Source organism: Seriola dumerili, unplaced genomic scaffold (assembly GCF_002260705.1).
Source record: "Seriola dumerili isolate Sdu_G_001 unplaced genomic scaffold, Sdu_1.0 BDQW01000432.1, whole genome shotgun sequence".
Taxonomy (NCBI): domain Eukaryota; kingdom Metazoa; phylum Chordata; class Actinopteri; order Carangiformes; family Carangidae; genus Seriola; species Seriola dumerili.
In genome coordinates, this window is record NW_019174687.1 from 3,607,539 (window position 1) to 3,628,327 (window position 20,789).

The 20,789-nt window shown below is 43.3% G+C and overlaps 1 protein-coding gene across 1 annotated transcript in view; it reads left to right on the forward strand.

Moving 5' to 3' along the window:
* The window catches only part of myo10 (myosin X), a 111,726-nt gene that overhangs the window by 19,578 nt on the left and 71,359 nt on the right, over positions 1-20,789 (forward strand). Inside the window, exon 3 of the mRNA XM_022761775.1 lies at positions 14,242-14,429. Coding sequence (XP_022617496.1) covers positions 14,242-14,429 — 188 coding nt within the window. The remainder of the gene's footprint in view (positions 1-14,241; positions 14,430-20,789) is intronic.

A 20,789-nucleotide genomic window follows, 5' to 3' on the forward strand; every position in this document is an offset into this window, starting at 1 on the left:
CCTGCTGACCTCAGTAAAGGAGCCTATGAAACTCTACTGTTTGGTGTAGAAAACAAAGGAATATGTAGGACAAATGGCTCTCAACCATTACTGTCTCATTTTGTACTTATGGACTAATGAACAAACCTGACCCAGCATTTTATTCAGCAAAACAAGTCGGCGACAAAGGCAGCCTTGTGCTTTCTGCACGCATTAGCCACAGTAACCTTTGACAAATGCCATTTTGTTACTTTAATCACAACTGAATGCTCCCGTATGGTCGAAATTATCCAATCAATTCATCACAGCAACCCCATCTCCACCCTGACTGACGGGGCTTTTTTCCTTCTTCTTCTTCTTTTTGGGCCAGAAGCTGCAGAGAGGGAAAATTAGAGAAGAGGTTTTGGTGAAGTGGGTCATAGCAGACCAACGGAGAAGGGCTGTAAACACACTGCTGAAGCCAGAGAGCCAACAACAAGCTCTAAAAACATCAGGGATCAAATGTTAAACAGGTTAAAGATTTATTTTAAATAGAAATTCAATTTTAAATGACCAGATTCATTTTGTATTTGACATTGAAACTCACTGCTATGTGTTACGCTCTGGTACTCATAGCAGGTGAATGATTTTTTTATATTTCTTAAGAATGGAGTGGACATTTAAAGGTGATTTAAGTCTTTACACCAAGCAGAAACAGTGCTGTTACCGAATGTGAACTCTTGCGCCACTCCTTCCAAACCCCTTCCTGTTTAGATCTGAGGCAGGTTCTGTATTTTATCTGTTATTAAAAACAGAATAACAAGATCAAAACTAGTTATATAAGATTATGAAGAAATTATATTTTTCGCTTTATTACATACATAAGCAGGATAATACCCTCAACATGTGTATGTTCCATGAGGGACAAACTGTCAGGTGATATCCCTTATTACAACTCGTACAGATATTTTGTACTACTTCCAACTGATATTTTTACTATAAGTACTATTAATACTGCTGCTACCACAACTTAAAAAAAAAAATATATATATATATATATATATATATAATACTTATATATATATACACACACATACTCATATACATATATATACTTTTTTTTTCTAGCTGCTCATGGACATCATGGCTTCTACATTCCTGCCAGAGATCTGTCCTGACTTTTGACATGAGTGTTTACTTCTGAGACCTTCCAGAAAAGTGTAATGGCTTCAGTGTCATGTCCCATGAGTGTGTGTGTGAGGAAAGTCAGTGCCCTCTAAGACATGAGTTAATCCAGACAGTAAAACATGCAGAGTGACAGTCTTCTCAGGGCATTTTGTTTTTTTGGATGGATACACATTCCCTGGACGGCACGTCAAATCTGAGAGTGCTGCAGTGTCACTGAGCTGAGAGTGTTCATCTTCTGCTTGTAATAAGAAGGTAGGGGGTAACACCTGCACATGAAAACAGATATACAGCACTATTTAAATGAAATAGTAAATAACAATATCTCTGCAGGTGAAAAACAGGTGAGAACTTTCTGTGGTTCCTGGAAAAGTCCCTGCAGGGAAAAGAGGGCAGAGAAAGGTGAAGTGTGCATGAATGCATGAAGTCAGATGCATTAGAGCGAGGGGCCCCGGTGTCATAACCTGTCAGAGGCCCCTGAATTTCTTAAAGCACCCCTGCTGACTTCTTGGGAGAATTAATGAGTTAACTCTGTTGCTGAAATACAACTTTTATTCTCATCTCATATCTTAATTTTTATCTACTTTATCGACTGTTCAACTTAGAGCTTTGAATAAGACCTAAATGTGTGTGTGTGTGTGTGTGTGTGTGTGTGTGTGTGTGTGTGTGTGTGTGTGTGTGTGTGTGTGTGTGTGTGTAGCTGCAGCTGTGGGAGTCTGTTTAGGGAGTTTAATATCTGAATGTGGGCTGAGTTTCTCTCTCCAACATTATTATAATAGCCAATCACAAACTGAGTCCCTGTCACACGTTGGTTGGAGAATTATTTCATTTTCTAGTAAAACTTGAACACAGTTGCAGCAGAATATGAGGTTTTTAATTCGCACACACAACAATCAGCATTTTCTTATAACTTGTTTCCAGTTTTCATTGTGAACGTTTCTGAGGACATGAACTCAGCTCCTGAAGTGTTTAGTTTGGTTGTCTGGTTGTTTTCCTGGGAAAATATTTTAGTTTTAGCCAAACTGTGAGGCTAGCTAGCCTCAGCGCTACTTTGCCTTAGTGTTGACATTACATAGCTGAACTGGGAATTTAGCCCAGAGGCAACCATACTGGTTTGTGTGTGTGTGTGTGTGTGTGTGTGTGTGTGTGTGTGTGTGTGTGTGTGTGTCTATGTCTGTGTCTGTGTCTGTGTGTGTGTGTGTGCAGTCTTTAGCTCCTGTGATTGTAACCAGCTGTGCTGTCGACTGGTGGCCTCACTCATCTCCTCTGCAGATTCCAGTTGAAGAGTGCACAACATACACACACACACACACACACTGTCTCTCTCTCTCTTTCTCAGGAATCTCTGACTTGTTCTGTACCCCACCACTATTCACTTTCATAAACACACACTTGCATACACACACACACACACACACACACACACACACACACACACACACACACACACACACACACACTCATTTGTCACATGCTGTTCTTTCTTAATCTGCCCCCCCATCAATATTTTTTCCACTGAACTCCCCCTCATCACACACACATCCACACACAGTCTCTCTCTGGACATTCCAGTGTCAACACCTCTACTCCTCTCTCTCTTGTCCAAGCAGGGAGTCGGTCAAATCAAGAACCAGGGACTTTGTGCGTCGCATATTTTATACACACACATATAGAATAACTTCATCTAATGGCAGGAAAGTCTTCCACTGAATATCCTGTCTCTGTTTACATCTAGAAACCTGCTTGGTTGTTGGTTAATTGCAGTGGCTGTCCTCATTATATGTACTGGACAACAGATTATATTTTGTAAATGTGACTGTGACTGTTGATTAAATGTTTCAGACTTCCTGACAAAGAGCTCCGTCACACCAGAAAGCAACACAGTGAAATTTGTTGTAACATCTGCATCTATGAAAAAAGCCACCGGGTTGTACAGTGTGAGCTGTTGGTTGTAGCTCGTTTTCATCATATAGTGAACACAAACAGGAAAACTATATCCTCTACGTTTCTTTTTCAGCAGTACAGGGTTGTGCCAAGGGCCCCAGCAACTGTTTGAAATAACTGTTAACATTTCGTGTTGGAAAGTCAATCAAATGACCACAAAGAGACACAGAACGACCTCAAAGAGACACAGAATGACTGCAGAGAGATTCAAAATGGCTACTAATTCATTCAAAAACTGCATTGCATTTCAACATAATCCAGTCATTGATTACATTACAGACAAAATGTAACTTCTAGGAGACAGTATGACCTGAGACCGGGCTCAACCGTGCAGAATCGAGCGACACATGTGAGGGTCAGCCGTCAGCGAGCGTGATCTGTGTGTTCAATCTGCTGTTTGTTGTTCAGTGGACAGTTTGACCTTTTTGTGAGGACGTAGGACTGATACAAGGTTTTGAGGTGGGGGTGAATTTGTTAGAACACTTAACCTCAGCACATACACACACACACACACACACACACACACACACACACACACACACACACACACACACACTGAACCACAAGTGGCTTAAAGACGAAACAGCAGATGACGAAGAGATAAGAAGTTTGAGAAGTTTTGGTTGCAGCAGAGGTGTTTAACATGTCTTCCTACAGATAATGTAAGGGTCTGAGAGAAGTAAAATACACCTATGATTCTTTTTTTTCTGTCAAATATGAGTTTGGTCAGAATCAGGGTTTGAATTATGGGGGGGATTGAGGGGCTCTGACCCCCCTGATTAAGACTTGAAGAGGTAAAAACAATAGTTCAGGGGCATTGAAACATTTATATATTCTACTTCCCTGAAATTATATTTCTCATATTCATGCCCGGTAGAATCTTGTAATACGGTTTCAGACACCCCTAAAAAGGACCATACCATTTCTTTACATTAGTTGAACATCTCGTCTTCATGCCGCACTCCATCAGTGGCAGGCGTCTCTGCTCTATGCGAATTGAAACACTGTAGTTACATTTAAGTAGCAGTAGCTAACTGACTAGCTTGTTTAATCTTTACTTTCATTGTCTGAATTACATTGTGTGAAGTATCTACAATACTTCCAATGTTAGCTCGTGTCACATGAAGATTTACTGGTCAAATCATGCCAAAGATTAGCATTTATATACAGAACACTGATGAGTGAATTTCATGCCTCAGAGACCCGAGCTGTTTCAGTTAAAACAGACCTGGAGCTCAGAGATAGTGGAGCAGGGAAAAGAGGCACGGGTCAGCTGCAAGAAGAACGCTACAGTTATGCGTCCGGTGGACTTTTAGGGCTTTTGGGTTGATGTTGGATCTTGCCTTTGACAGATGAGACCATGTTTCATCTTCTGTCTCCTACCAACAGTCAAAGCTTGTTTCTGTTTACCATGACCATAATCTATTCACTGTGGAAGCCACTCATAAGTGACCTATTCTGTCGTTTAAGGACTTGTTGGGCAAAGAATAAAGACGACAGAGATTAGCATACACAGACAAGTAAAACTGCTTTCTGCTTCAGAGGATCTCCGAGAGCAAACTACTAAATCATTCCTCTTCCTTCCTTCCACTCCTGATCAAACACTTTGCCAGCTCGGTCAGTCTCTGCACAGACCAGACCAGAATCAGTCTCGGCTTATTTTCACAAGTCGCCATGTCTGTTGCCGGGCCGCTGACAGACTGCAACAGCCAGCTGCTGCTGCTGCTGCTGCTGCTGCTCTGCTTTCACAAGCTCACCACTCACAACTGCGAGGATTGAGTGTAAGCGGCAGAGGCCTGGAATTTAAAGGAAGATGGACTGTTCAAAAACTAGATTACAACAAGCCAAACCTATAGGCCAGCGAATGATTAACCTGCTAATCACCTCAGTTGATCCTTTTGCTTTAGTCACAATTAATGGCCAAACTGCAGGAAGATAACAACAGATATGGACTCATGTTGAAAAAAGCTGCTTTTCGCCCCAAATTCACATCTCAGTATTTGAAAAACGACAGATGATGTAAGGTTTTCTTTTCGTACAGTCGTAAAAGCAGGCAGTAACTGCACTGTCTGTGTGTAATGTTACTGTCATTCACTTTGATTACATGTCACTTTTTATCCCACAGTAGATATCGGGTTTTGGAATTAAAGTCCTCATCTGTCTCCTCATACATAAACATCCACACACACACTTGGATACACTTACAGACCACACACACACATTCCTTTGGACACACTTTGGAAACACAAAAAAACACTTTCGTCCTTATTATTAAAAGGAGTGTGTGTGTGTGTGTGTGTGTGTGTGTGTGTGTGTGTGTGTGTGTGTGTGTGTGTGTGTGTGTAAATTACAGTACATTTACATCTCAGAGCTTTTAGCCGAGGCTGACGTTTAGCTCCTGAGTCCTGATCACAGTCAGATGTGGAGAAACCGTCTTCCAGCCAACGAGGAGTCGCCCTGCGCCGCACACTCTCCTGACGTCATTTCCTTCAGGCGAAGGGCGTGAATATTCTGCGCTCGCGTCACCTCCTGTGAAAGCACAGGTGGACACTGTCCAGTCGGTTTAATGCTGAGAGAGCAATGTGTTTGTGGAATGTGAGACATGATGGCATGTGTGGTTTTCACCGTTTCTTGATTTGCTAATTAAATGTTGGCAGACGTTATCGAGCCATCTGTTATCTGTTAAGCGATCCTGCAGACAGAGAAGCAGATTTGTCTGGAATCTGGCTCAGCTGATTAGATTTTGTTTGCAGTTTCAAATCTGTGACTTTTATGGTTTACAGCTGTCATTAGTAGGCGTTTTTTGACAAAATAATCTTAACTCAAACCCACTGTTTCCAACTCACATCAAGCCTTAAAGGAACAAACACAAACATTTAGAGTCTTTTTGAGGTGGTTCCTCTCCTCTGAGAAGGAATCATTCTCCAAACACAACAGGTTTTATTGCTGATGATTTAAGAAGACTGATCTTGTTTTTAATAACACACACGAGTACGACACTGCGCTAGATTTCATTAAACACCATGTTTTTTAAAGATATGCAGCATGTAAGGAATTTATCACCTGATATATGGAAGATATTAAATAAGCCTGAGCCGATACTTGATAATATTGAATATCATGATATTTCTCACCATACGTGATTTTCTTTTCTTTTTGCAGTTTTTTTTGGGGTGGGGGTGGGGTGGGGGGTATCAGAGTAATTTCCACACGAGCAATACTGGACTTTGGGGTAAGATACAAGCTTTACCCACCTGGTAATTCAGCCTCATGGATGGGATAGCGAGGATGTTCGAACATTCAACGTGGAAAATAAATACTGATTTGTAGAAGAATGAAACTGGCTCGACTTCAGAGGTTTTCTGATTTTATGTGAACATGAAACAGAGCGCAACCGCTGTTTGTAAGACATGACATTGCATTGTTGAGTCAAATTTGCTGTCGCTAGACAAAGCAATGTTTTTGCTCTCAGACACAGATGCAAAAAGGTTGAGGTTAGAAGTCTTACCTGGGACCTTATCATATGAATGGGCTGCAATAATCACAAAATGCTGCACATAAAACTTCGAAGTGAAGTTTATCAGCATTTAACGACCAACAAGTGCATAATGAAATGTGACAGATGAGCCAATCTGCTGCTGTAGCTATGGTGCTGCACAACAACATCAGCACTCCAGCATCATATTCTCAGCCAGCATCATTTTCCCTCATCTGTAAGATAACTCCGTCCTCCAGTCAGGAAACAAAAACAGCACTTTAATATATTTCAATTTATTTCCTTAGGTGAAGCAAAACCTTCCACGATTTATTACGTGTAGAGAAGGTTCCATGTCCCCGGGAAACCTGTCGAAACTGCCATTGCATCATTTCAAAAACGAATGGGCATCGCGGGGAAAATCAGCATTCTTTCTCTCCTCAGCAACCTGACTTTCACAGATGTGGGATATCTGTCGGTCAGCGGTGATATTAAACATAAACAGTGGATCAGAGCTGCTGTAGTCGCCAAGTAAAACAAATGTGCAGGAATTTGTCTTGGTGACACGGTAACTCAGTGACTGCTGCATGTTCCCCCTCTCTCGTACATTTCCTGCCGTCAGTCAGGCAGGTTGGCTGGAGCTTTGCCTCTGATCCCCCAGTTTTGTTTTATTTTTTCTCCATCTGGTCTTCATTTCCCTCCTAGTGCATATATCTGGCTCTGTCTCAGAGAGATCTTATTTTTTTGGACGGGTCTTCCTGCCTGCATGCCTCGCTCTGCTCTACAGTTACACCATCAACAGTGACTGACGCCTCTCTGTAAACATGTAAGTCGCTGCAACTTCGAGTGCCGCGAGCTGTCATCAAACAAAAGATTCGCACAGATATCTGCCGCTCGTCGGTGGCTGTTATCTGTTGAATATGCAGTAAGGTATGCAATGTTGAAAAGTAAAGTGACTCCACTTCACACTCACTCCCTGAAGAGTCGAAAATTTGTAGTTTCTTCAACAATAACTTTCGTCAACTCAATTCCAATCAGCTGAACGCTACTATATTCAAATATGTTCATCTTAAAAGTAGAACAGAAGAGTGGTGAAACACTCTAGCACAGCTTCAGAGGTTTGAGAAGGGCAGTATTGCAAAACAGAAGCACTGTGTGTTGTCATCTTCTGGCACAACAATGACTTTGTTGGAACATAGTGCAGAATACAGATGGACAGAGGAGAAGTGGATTATGCTTCAGCAGCGGTTTCAGACTGAATTCAAGCTAAACACATTGTTCTGTCAAGCAGGAAAATAATTAGGAGAGAGAGACTCAACTAAACAGTTGCAGTAAAACCAAAGTAGCTAGCGAAAACTGATCCTTTTTTTCTTTTTTTTTAATGAAATTATGATGTTTAACTTTAACCTTTAACCTTTAAATCATCCTTTTATTACCTTTATTTTTAGCTGGACCTCAACAACGGGACCAGACTTAAAAATGCAGATGTCTGTGACTGACTTAGTGAGTGATGAAGTTGCACCATTGGTTGGCCGGGCCAAGTGTTGGACCTTCTCTATTGGCTGTTGCTCTTTGAAAAAAGGTTTTTGTGCTCTGATACTCTCAGCTTTGCTGGAACAACTCTGGCTAAAGCAGAAACTATCCGTGTTATACCGAGTTAACACCAGTTGACAACGCTGTCAGCAGCCCAGCAGGAGAGACAATCCACTGAGTGTCAGGATTTCACAACCTGACCAAGACGCTGACCTATGTCTACATGAGGGAAAAATAACAAATAGCTGAGTCTTTGTTGTGACAGTAGTAACAGCCAAAGATTCAACTGACAAAATTCAGAATTTACGACAATTTCGCACGCCTATACACAGTCCAGACATATACTTCTACTTATACTACTTATTCTTTTTGTTGTTACTCCTACCCTTTCTTGATTCATTCATAACACTTTAAATTCACACGAATAAAACGAAAATGATGCTTCCCCACGGTAACAGAGCAACAAGAGTAACGGTTTACTAGACCTTTTGCAGATCCTGAACATTTGCTGTCGGTGGCTTCAAAGCAAAACTATCAGTATCAGGCTTTAAACATCCGGACTGAAGGAAGTCTGTAACATGTCTGCTGTCCTGACTGAACACAGGTTCAAACAAACACTGTACATCTGAATATCACGTTTCTTGCGTCACCTCCATGGTATGGCGGCGAAATGCGGAGTATTTGACACCACACATGGACGTCGAGGGGCCACAGTTAATCACATCAGCCAATAGTGGTGGTGGTGGGGGTTCTGATGAGAGTCACAGCCAATTAGCTCCCAGCCAAGGTGCTGCCGTGGAAACTGTTACCAGGACGGAGCAATGGGGAGATCTAATTGAGTCCAAATGGTTGTAATTCATCGAGTTAAGGGCAGGCATGACTTTACCCAAAGGCTTTGTTTTTTTACTCTTGAGACACTCATCGTCTTGTGTGAACTTCTCCCCCCTGGACTGGCAGAGCAAACGTGACTCTGCTCTCCTGATGTTTTTCTTGGGAAGCAGGTTCAGGTGTTACAGATTCACCACGGTCGTTTTCTTTTTTGCAATGATTTATTGAATTTTCATGGACATTTTTAGCTTCAAGAACAAACAAATGAGTTTGTTTAAAACACGAGATATAGTTTAAAGCTGAAAAAGCTTGTAAATGTGCTTTTTGGGAACGACTATTTTGTCAAATTAGCTAATTTCCTGATTGAATAATTTAGCCTAATTTCTAATGTTTTAATGGAAAGCACTCTCTTTTATATATTTCTGATCTTTCAACACCATATTCTGCACCAAGACCTCACTTATAGAAATATTTCCACAGGTTCTTCTACTGATTTTAGGGCTGCTCCTAATTATTCTTTAAATGATCAATAAATCTGCCGATTGTTTTCTGGATTACAAGTCCTGACGGCTGGTTTTAAGGCTCAGTTTCTGAATACAGGCTGTGTGCGTTTCTCTGTGGACTGAGGCTTTGATACTTTCACAGTATTAATATAGAACCTAGACCTGCTTTATAATCAAACAACACATGGACACCTCACTTATGAGACCTTTAAGGGACCTTTAATGGTTGGGTCAACAAAATAAGGAAATTGTACAGCAAACAAGTACGGGTATCTATTACCATATTAATTATATATATGCTGCAATTGTGTTTTCAGTTTGCTGTAAGACACAACAAATCTCAGTAAAGCAACTCTGAAAAAACTTAGAAATGTGTCTGCTGCAGATCAGAATCCAGTGGACATCCAGGGTCACTCCATCAATAAATTACATTCTAAACTCTTGTTCTTTTGGTCATTGTCAATAGTTTCCACAAAGCAAGACAAAGTATACGACAGAGGCTGCCATAGTGCGGCTGCAAAATGAACTACCACTAACCCTTACAGCTATCACAAGGTGTAAAAGGTTTCAGTCGACTTTCTCCGCGTACTGTAAACAAGGACTCAAGTAAGAATCCTAAATATTACATGACACTACATAAGCATCGGGGAAGACGTTTACACGACGAGCTGAGTGATGCACGTGAGCCTCAGAGCCAGAGATCAGTCCGACTGTAAACTGTTTACACTGCTGGAGGAAGACGGACGTGTCTGCTTTAATGTCTGTGAACTGACTCCTCCACCTGAGCCACGCTGTGTTTACACTCAGCTCCGTCCGAGATATAACACGCGCGGTGGTTTATGATCCATTGTACATTACTGTAACACCCCCCCCCCCCCCCCCTCTACTCTTAGCTGATTTGCACAGGCAGGATAGTCTGCAGCCAGTCCTTGTCATGTAAATACTGTCACCTCAACTGCCATTCAAATGTATTTGCATCCAGACTGAATGTGGGTCATTCAGTCAGTAGGCTGTTTGAGCGGTGGTGGTGGGGGGGTTAGTGTAAGGGGTTTAATGAGCAACGCAGGGCAGGTGATAAGGGCGTTTGTATGGGAGCGGAGTCCTCTAAGCAAACCTCCCCATTAGCAACTTGTCTTCTGTCTGTAATTTGGTGTTTGTCTTGTTTAAACAGGATGTTGGTCCAGGACGTGTCAGACAGGCAGATAATTCAAAGGGTTAACCTGCAGTAAATACTGCTGAGCCAGGGCCTTTATATGTTTATACACACTTGCATGTAACATACACCCAAATAGATTTACATTTACCATTTACTTTTATCCAAAGCGACCCTGAGGCTACATCTATTTAATAAGTGGAGGAGATCAGGTGAAGAAGTGCAGTGAACGTGCACAGTAAGAGCTCGTTAGACATGTTAGAGATGTGAGAGAGGAGGTGCTCTCTGAGGGGAGGAGTCTTCAACAGATGCTGGAGGATAGAGAGAGACGCTCCTGCTCTGATAGCATGTGGTATCTTCCACCATCAGGGAAGCACAGACCAGAACAGTCTGGACTGAGACTGCCGTGTGTGCAGAGATGGTGAAGCCAGACGACAGTGGCAGAGAAGGAGCATAAAGCTGAATGACTGAGTTCAAGTAGATGAAGGCGAATATTAGTGACTTGAATTTGATTGGGGCGGCCTTGGGTAGCCAGTGTAGGTCGATGCTTGGGACCCCCAAGGGCAAAAGGGGGCCTCGATGGCCCCTCATATTGGCACATTTTGTAATGACAACTATGAACCCCCTTGAACCTCCCATAAAGACACTATACAGTGCACTGCTGCTGCCCCACACCCCCATTTAGTAGATGGTGTGTGCTGTGGCTAGCGTCTACCGATTTCCTGCAAGTGAGGCATTCGTGTAACATCTGTAAATTGTAGCGTCTACCAATAGTCTGTATGTGAGGCGTTTAGGCGATATCTGTAAATTGTAATGTCTGCCAATAGTGGCAGGGGGGTTGTTGGAAGGACTTGGTCTTGCCTGATTGGTTATCAGTTTTTATTTGTTATTATAACCGCAGACAGCTTTATTTTAGAATTTCTGGTCTTTGCTCTTAAATGAATAACTTTGATGTGACCTTGACATGTGCCATTTTGGGCAGATGGAAGACCAGACGGGCAGCTGCGCTCTGGACCATCTATAGGGGTTTCACTGTACACGAAGGAAGACCCTCCAGCAGGGCATTGCATTACTAATGGGGCAGGGTATTGAGGGAATCATAGTACTGTTTACCATCCGTAAATGACTGAAATACTTTTCTAGTTGTAAAATGATGTTTTCCTGTATTTATATTATTAAAAACTGAACATCTGGTCGCTGGAAAATATCAACATCAATGAGACGACAGAAGATATTTTTCTATTATTATATTATCTAGGTTCTTATTCTCATCGACCCCCACAGCTAACTAACCTGCTCAGCTGAAAGTTTGCATTATCAGGGTGATGTTTTCGTTAGTATTCTTTCCATGCCCTGTACAAAGGTATGCCCATTAACCTAATCATTGTTATTATGGTTGTAATTTGAGTTCTCCACTTCAGAGCGCTGAACATGGTTTCACCTCAGGCATGGCAGAGTATGTTAAAGAGAGCCATTTAGCTTTTTTTTTCCCCCCTCTTCCTATTCCATCTTCCAAAGTAAACAGTATTTGGAAAACTTTCTCTAACTGACTCCGTAATAAGGAAAAGGAGAGTGCTGTTCTTGATTTATCTGCTTGTTTTAGCAAGAGTCTAGCTTTTAAGATTAATTCTAGAATAAGAAATTTGAGAAGCACTTTTAGGAACTGCATTACAGGGTTCAGAAAAACAAAAACAAAACAATAATAATAAACAGCAAGAAACACAACACAAAGAAAATATAAGGCTTTGGTAAAACAAGCCAGAGGAGCAGGGAAAATGTCAGACAGGTATGACAGGACTCTGACTGACAGAGGAGTGACGGATCTGTTTGCTTTCAGATGTCGCCTTGTGTTTTTATGGTGAGCGAGGCCCAAGTGGAGATGAGCATGACGGGAGAGAGAGAGAGAGAGGAGCTTTGCGGCTGCAGACACGCTCTGCAGGCTGAAATATCCCTCCGCTCGCTCTCTTCTTAATGCACTTCATCCCTCTTTCCTCCGGGCAACAGTCGCTCCTAATGTGTGGTTATGGGAACATCATGCGCCGCTGTAATGAGATTTTCACTTTAGGTCCAAGTTGCACAAACAAAAAAAAAAAAAAATGTTCTCATATTCAGAGAGCTGTGATCAAACAATGTGATCTCTTGTCTGTGTTTAAAGTTTTAAGGGGGTGTGAAGACTCTATAGTGCAGCTCTGCGGTTGTTGAGCTTTGCACTCAGATTTGTTTTTACTTCTACTCTTTACTCTTCCTCTCCTCTTCGTTTTAAAAGGAACAACCAATTAAATATGTTGTTTTCTCAGAACATAAACATGTCTGAGAGATGGAAAACTTCTCTCACTCTGTTTACTGCACCTCTTAAAATTTACCGGTTTTGACAGCATCGCTGTTTTTAGGCTCAAGAGGATGTTTTTTTTTTTTAAAAAAAAAAAAAAAAACAAGCTTAATGCTTCTCTAACCTTTGGCAGCTACTCAAACCTTCACTGCTGATGATGACGATGAGCGTTTCTGACAGCATCACCTTTTTTTCCGCGCCAACCCCAGCGAATCGGAGAACCCAGATGATTCTGGCGTAACCTTTACGACTTTTCAGACCAGTTGGTAGAAATCTCTTGTTGTTTTCTCACAGATACATGCTGATCTGCTGCCTTTTTTTTTCCCCAAGTCTGCCTATTTATCCATTAGTCACCGCTGCAGCCGCTGCCAAGGCTTCTCCTGGCTCCACAAGCTCCTATTTCAGCAGTTTGCTTTGTTTTGCTTTGAACTTTGAAATATGAAGCTGGTTTGGAGAATCTGCGGTTTTGGGTTGGTGGTGGTGGTGAAAAGAAAAACAAAAGGTCATCAAATGTGCTGAACGTTGTGTTGCTGCGCTTTTCCTGACAGGCTGAGTGGAACTGGTGAAGGAGGTTTGGTGTGTGACTGAGCTCCCGTGTTGTGTTCGCTGTCGGCCGCCTTCCTGGGAGTCTAATGGGGGGGTTATGTGTAGCCTTTGGCCCGTCTGTGCTTCCACCTGAGCAGTGACAGGCAGCAGAGATGTGATTCACTCTGATTGCTCTCTCTCTTATTGCTTATTAAATGACTGGCGTGTGGGTTCAGAGATGAGTTATTACACTTGTCGTCAGAGATGTTCAGCTGCGTTTGTTGACGTTAACGTTCATTTTCAACTCTCTTGTCTCATGTTTGTGACTCACTAACTACACTTCAGACATATATACATGTGTACCAGTCACTACATATCTATGAGTCCTGAGTCACCAAACAAGACTCCAAGTTCAGTTTCGACCCCCTTAGTGTTTGAGTCCAAGTCACCTAAGAAGACGTTGTGTCGGGTCCCCACACAGTCATCAGCGTTGAGTCTGAGTCGAGTGAAAGCAAAGCACAAGCATCCTGCCACTAACTGTTGCTGCTGATATGCACGTGAATGCACATGTAGTTTTGGTGAGCGCACGTGTCTGCCCTTACATGAAATGGAATAATGTTAGTGTTGATATAGATATCGATATCTTATTCCAAATGATTACGGACCAGTTTGAGTCTGAGTCCGAACGCAGGCAATGAGATTTCACACTGATATTTTTATACACGTTCACATGTCTAACACTTTTTCTCTCTCCCTCTCCCTCTCTCTCTCTCTCTCTCTCTCTCTCTCTCTCTCTCCTGCTCCACAGACGTACATCGGCTCCATCCTGGCGGCGGTGAACCCTTACCAGCCGCTTCCCGGCCTGTACGAGCGGCCGGCTGTGGAGCTGTACAGCCGACACCACCTCGGTGAAATCTCCCCGCACATCTTCGCTGTTGCCAACGAGTGCTACCGCTCACTGTGGAAGAGGCTTCAGAACCAGTGTGTCCTGATCAGGTAGGCCATCTTCTTTTTTTTTAAGTGGTGGTGGTGGTGGGTTTTTTTTTTTATTATTGTCTTAGAAGTTTAATCAAACTCAGTGTGAGTTTCCTGACTTTTGCTGACTCACCAACAGCCCAGTGCCCTGTCAGGATATCCACATCTTTCTCGTCAGAGGTCATATGGAGCGCTCTAATTGGCTGTTTTGAATAAACCGTTGTGGTCTCCAGCACGTTCAGTCGCTCTCCCCTCAGTGCGTCAAACACTTTGATCGAGTTTCAAGTCCCCCTGGGGAGTTTGGCTGCAGTTCTGACGATCTTAACGCTACATGCCTCCCCACACACACACACACACACACACACACACACACACACACACACACACACACACACACACACACACTGTTACTATCTCCATCCTCTGTCCCCTGCTTCCCCTCTCACATCCTTCCTCTTTGATTTTCGCTGGACGACTTTCACATCCGCCGTCGCTCCATTGTTTCCTCAGACACACAGAGACATTCTCTTCCCCCTGATTTACAAAAAAAAAAGTTATTTTTACATTTTAGAAAAAAATATTTGGCCTCCGAATTAGCAGACAGCGGATACAGAAGAGATTGCTGTGTTTGACTCTGTGGGAACTGTTGCGTTTGTGGTCATCGAGGTATCCTGAGTACGTGGCTGTACGTGGTTGTCCTGGCAGCGATTTACGTAAGAAGACAACAGATAACATTTTAGACCAGGATGGTAAAAGTGGGTCGTTCAGTGTGGAGTGTGAAGATCAGTAGAACAAAGACCTAAAGCAGAATCCGGTAAAAACAAACACCTAGGGTGAGAGGTTACAGGCTGCGGTGGTGAGTCTCAGCTCGCTGATTCAAGCAGAAGTGCTGCAGTTTTCTAAAAAATTAGCTGGCTTTAGTTTACAGCCCCGTTTGGCCCTGTTTGGCCCTGTTTGGCCCTGTTTTATTGGCATCGTGGATAATGAGACACACATGTTCCCTTTTAAACGTAAGGCGGTTTGAGGTTGCGGAGGAAGCAGAAAGTGAACGGTGGCTTTTCTTTAATTGCTAATGACCATTTAACAACGTAGCACATGAGAATTGTTAGTGCACGTCCATCATTGTTGCCATTTCTTTGATTTCCAGCTCTGCAGAGACGAGCACCGTCACTGCAGAATCTTATATCACTAAAACACCAAAGCCAAAGCATGGCAGGGGCTCTAATGGGTAGCTCCATATAAATACAGGTTTAACAGTAACAGCTTTACTGCAGGACATGTAAACACGTTATTTGATCGCTGCCAGTAATTTGCTCTCCTGTGAAGAACGAGCCCATAGGTCGTCTGTGCGGCAGGTTATTATGACCCATAGTTACGTTTTGCTGCTAGGCGACATCCAGTGGTCGTAGTAATGATGGCAGGAGCAAAGGCAAAAGTGTCGGTGACGTAGTATAAAGAGAGACAAAGTCCATATCAGGAGGAGGTTGTGGTGGATGGAGGAATATGAAGCAGGGGGGCGTTAACCGTGTTGTTGTTATTGTAACCATGACAACAAAGATCGTCTAATGTTGAGGAGGTACTTATTTTAACCCAAATCATAATCTTTTCCTGAACTTAACCAAGCCATGAGCGTTTATTATTGTAACCATGGTGACGAAGGTCCAGTACGTCACTGTCAGTACAGTCCGTGGCTGTGTCCCAATCAAGGGCCGCATCCTACAGAGGTCGCGGTCGACGAAGATGGAACCGAAATGAAACGGTCTGTTTCTGTCACTTCGTGTCACCAGCTGTGCTCACCCTTACCGTTGCATAGCAAAGCGTGGCTCCGGGTCGCCTAGCAACCTTGACGATACACAACATTTTTTCACAATGACCTTAACAAACAGGTTATTGGTGTTTTTTTGCTGCCATATTACTTTCATTACCGGCGTGCAATGAATCTTGGGATTGGTCTGGCCAAAGATCCACCTGTTGGAGCCTTTGTTGCCAGGGGAAAAGAAGGAGGCATTTGAAGGCAGTCTTCAAACGCAGTTTTGAAAGGTTTGCGGCCCCTGAATTGGGAAGTAGCCTGTGTGTGTTTATTATTGTAACCATGACAACCAAGTTCTGGTACACCTGCCCGCCGTAGAAGTCTTAACAACTGTATGGTTGTTCAGGGTTGGAGGATTGTTGTTCATTTTTCACCCTGAATACACCAGCGGACCTGAACATCTCCCATGTTTACAGTAGCTGTGGATGTGAATAACCAAGCAGCTTTGTGGTTCAGTCTCACCTCACATGTTCCCTCAGCGCTCTCCCGGTCTGAGTGTCCTTCGTCCCTCTGCTCGGGGCACACAAAGCCTTTTGTCTGGCAGGATGTCGGTCGGTGGGAAGAATATGCACCGCGGGGCGCACACAGCGAGGCGTAAACACAAACATGTCACATTGTCGTCGGAGAAGTCCCCCGAGCTGCACAATGCTGCACATTCTCCTCGCAGAGATGCATCACTGCTGTAGGACGGTTTGTGTTTGTCCTTATCCCACTGATTGTTGGTTCTTTTCCTGCTGCAACAAGCAGATTTCCCCTCCAGGGTTCAGCAGCCTCAAAAAGTCGTCTTTCATTCTCAAAAGGATGATTTTATATTCCCCTCTTGTATCTTTCGAACTATGCCGCGGACTTTTCAACCCGCTCCGACGGCCCGCAGTGTATGAAAACACTTAATTTACCGCAGAATCTGTGAACTTCAAGAAAAAGAAAAACACTCATTTGGTTTGCGTAGTTTTTCCATGACACATGAAGCCATGCAGGCCAGAGAAGACACGCCACACACCACGGCCGTGACCTTTTTAGCTGTTGTCTCAGCTAAAACACAACCTGCTGGTTTACTGTCTGTTAAAATAGAGTAAATGACACACTGAGCCTCCCAAGACACACACAGTGAGGCTCGATCGTCCTCCCCTGAATCTGATTATTTGCATCTTTCAGGATATTTTGAGGTTGAGCATTGCATCTTTTCACATTGCGAAAGTCGGAACAGGACGGTTTGAACTCTGCTCTGTGGTCAACTGTTGCAAAACAGGGATATAAAGCTAATTGCAGAGACATAGCAGGGCATTCAATTTCTTCTTCTGGATGCTTATTCAAGAGGGAAAAAAAGCCAAAAGCCTAAAATATGAATGTAAAAGCATGTTTTTGGATATAGTGTATATTTGTTGCATTGTGATCCTCATAGCAAAAGGTGGAGAAGTCCCGAATGTTGCTTTCAATGAATAGTGGATGTAAAGAAAATAAGATGGGCTTGAATATTACCCTCCTGCTTTTCTCTGACCTCCTTTGGCCCCAAACAACCAGTGAGAGTGTCGCTCTTTAACTCTGGTTTTTACATGTTTCTGAGCGTTTTACTGCCTCTGAGCTGCTAATCAGCTGTTAATTGTTACCCTCGAGCAAGGCACTGAACTCCCAGCTGCACCAGTCAGCCGAGTGAATATGAAGTACGGTGGTGCTGCAAAAAAAACATGAATGATACATGAATTATTAATTTACAAAGTCGCTCAAATTGGATTCATTTGATACATGGTCCAGTTTCAAGTCTCAGTCTGAAGCCACAGAGAAAATACAGTGTTTGCATGTTGTTGTTTTTCATACTACATACCTACATAAAAAGTCCGATTTTTGTGGAATCTGTGAGGGGGTGAACGTCCCAGTTTTCATTGATTGCATTGATTCACTGAAGCAGAAGCAAAGTGCTGGAGCTCCCTCTGGTCTGCTGCTGCTGCTGCTGCTGCTGCTGCAATGCAACAAATATAACACTATAATCCAAAAACATGCTTTTACATTCATATTTTAGGCTTTTGGCTTTTTTTCCCTCTTGAATAAGCATCCAGAAGAAGAAATTGAATGCCCTGCTATGTCTCTGCAATTTAGCTTTATATCCCTGTTTGCAACAGTTGACCAAGAGGAGAGTTAAACGTCGTTCGACTTTCGCAATGTGAAAAGATGCAATGCTCAACCTCAAAATTCCGAAAGATGCAAATAATCAGATTCAGGGGAGGACGATCGAGCCTCACTGTGTGTGTCTTGGGAGGCTCAGTGTGTCATTTACTCTATTTTAAACGACAGTAAACAGCAGGTTGGTGTTTTAGCTTGAGACAACAGCTAAAAAGGTCACGGCCGTGGTGGTGTGGCGTGTCTCTTCTCTGGCCTGCATGGCTTCATGTGTCATGGAAAAACTACGCAAACCAAATGAGTGTTTTTCTTTTCTTGAAGTTCACAGATTCTGCGGTAAATTAAGTGTTTTTACCCTGCGGGCCGTCGGAGCGGGTTGACAGTCGCGCATAGTTCGAAAGATTACAAGAGGGGAATATAAAATCATCTTTTGAGAAAGACGACTTTTTTGGGTCGTAGACCCTGGAGGGGAAATCTGCTTGTTGCAGCAGGAAAAAGACCAACAATCAGTGGGATAAGGACAAACACAAACCGTCCTACAGCAGTGATGCATCTCTGCATGAGAGAATGTGCAGCATTGTGCAGCTCGGGGACTTCTCCGACGACAATGTGACATGTTTGTGTTTACGCCTCGCTGTGTGCGCCCCGCGGTGCATATTCTTCCCAGGACCGACATCCTTCCAGACAAAAGGCTTTGTGTGCCCCGAGCAGAGGGGACGAAGGATCACTCCAGGACCGGAAGCGCTGGAGGTCAAAGGAAGAATCTGTGAGATGTGACGACTGAACCACGTGTCTGGTTATTCACATCTCTACTGTAACTATGGGAGATGTTCAGGTCCGCTGGTGTGATTCAGGGTGAAAACATGAAGCAACAATCCTCCAACCCTGAACAACCATAAGTTGTAAGAGCTTCTGACGGCGGCAGGTGTACAAAGAACTTGGTTGTCAATGGTTAAATAAGTAAACACACACAGGCTACTTCCCAATTCAGGGCCGCAAACCTTTCAAAGACTGCGTTTGAAGACTGCCTTGCAGAGATGCGTCTCGTTGTTTCCCCTGGCACAAAAGGCCTCACCAGGTCGGATCTTTTGCCAGACCAACCCAGATATTCTTGGCCGCCGGTAATGAAAGTATTATGGCAGGCAAAAAAACACCAATAACCTGTTTGTGTACATGCATTGTGAAAAAATGTTGTTGTATCGGTCAAAGGTTGCTAGGCGATCCGAGCACGCTTTGCTATGTCAAACAGTTAAAAGGATTATGAAGTGACACGAAGGTGACAGAACCAGGACATAATCAATTTCGGTTCCATCTTCGTCGACCGCGACCTCTGTAGTGATGCGGCCCTTGATTGGTGACACGTCACGGACTGTACTGACGATGCGTGTAACTGACTATCGTGCCACGCAATGCGTACAGATAATAAACCTCATAGGCTTGGTTAAGTTCAGGAAAGAAGATTTATGGATTTGGGTTAAATATTAGTACCATCTCAACATTAGACATCTTTGTCTGTCCAATGTTAATAACGACAACACGGTAACGCTTCTCCTGCTTCATATTCCTAGCCATCCCACAAACCTCCTCCTGATATTCAGGTGCTTTCGTGCCTCTTCATTGTCGTATATATCTCACTCGAATCAACGCAACCATACTTTAGCCTTTTGCTCCCTGCCATGTTCTACGACCACTGATGACGTTTAAATGCAGCGTTTAAAACGTTAACTCATGCGGCTCCTGCACACTACTCCTCGACCGCACATTGGACGACCTAGGGCTCGTTCTTCACTAGAGAGCAAAATTTATATGTGCGCACGGCACGACGTAGAATAAAACGTTTTTCACTCGTCTCGCAGTTAAGAGCGTGTTACTGTGTTAAAACTGTATTGGGATATGGAGCTGAGCCCATTAGAGCCCCTGCATGCTTTGGCTTGTGGGCTGTTTTAGTGAGTATAAGATTCTGGCAGTGCGGTCGGCCGTTCTCTGCAGAGCTTGGAAATCAGAAGAAATGGCAACAATGTATGGACGTACAGCTAACAATTCTCGTGTGGCTACGTTGTTAAATGGTCATTAGCAATAAAGAAAAGAGCCACCGTTACTCTCTCCCTTTCCTCCGCAACCTTCAAACCGCCTTTACGTTTAAAAGGGGAACATGTGTGTCTCATTGTATCCACCGATGCCAATAAAACAGGGCCAAACACGGGGGCACACGTAGAGTGGGGCTGTAAGAACGTAAAGCCAGGGCTAATTTTTTAGAAAACTGCAGCCTTCTGCTTGAGCAGCGAGCTGAGATACCACGAGTGATTTACGGTACTACATAGGTATTTGTTTTACCCGGATTTCTGCTTTAGGTCTTGTTTCTACTGATCTTCCACTCCACACTGAACGAACCCACTTTTAACCAAATCCCTGGTCCTAAATGTTATCTTGTTGTCTTCTACGTAAATCGCTGCAGG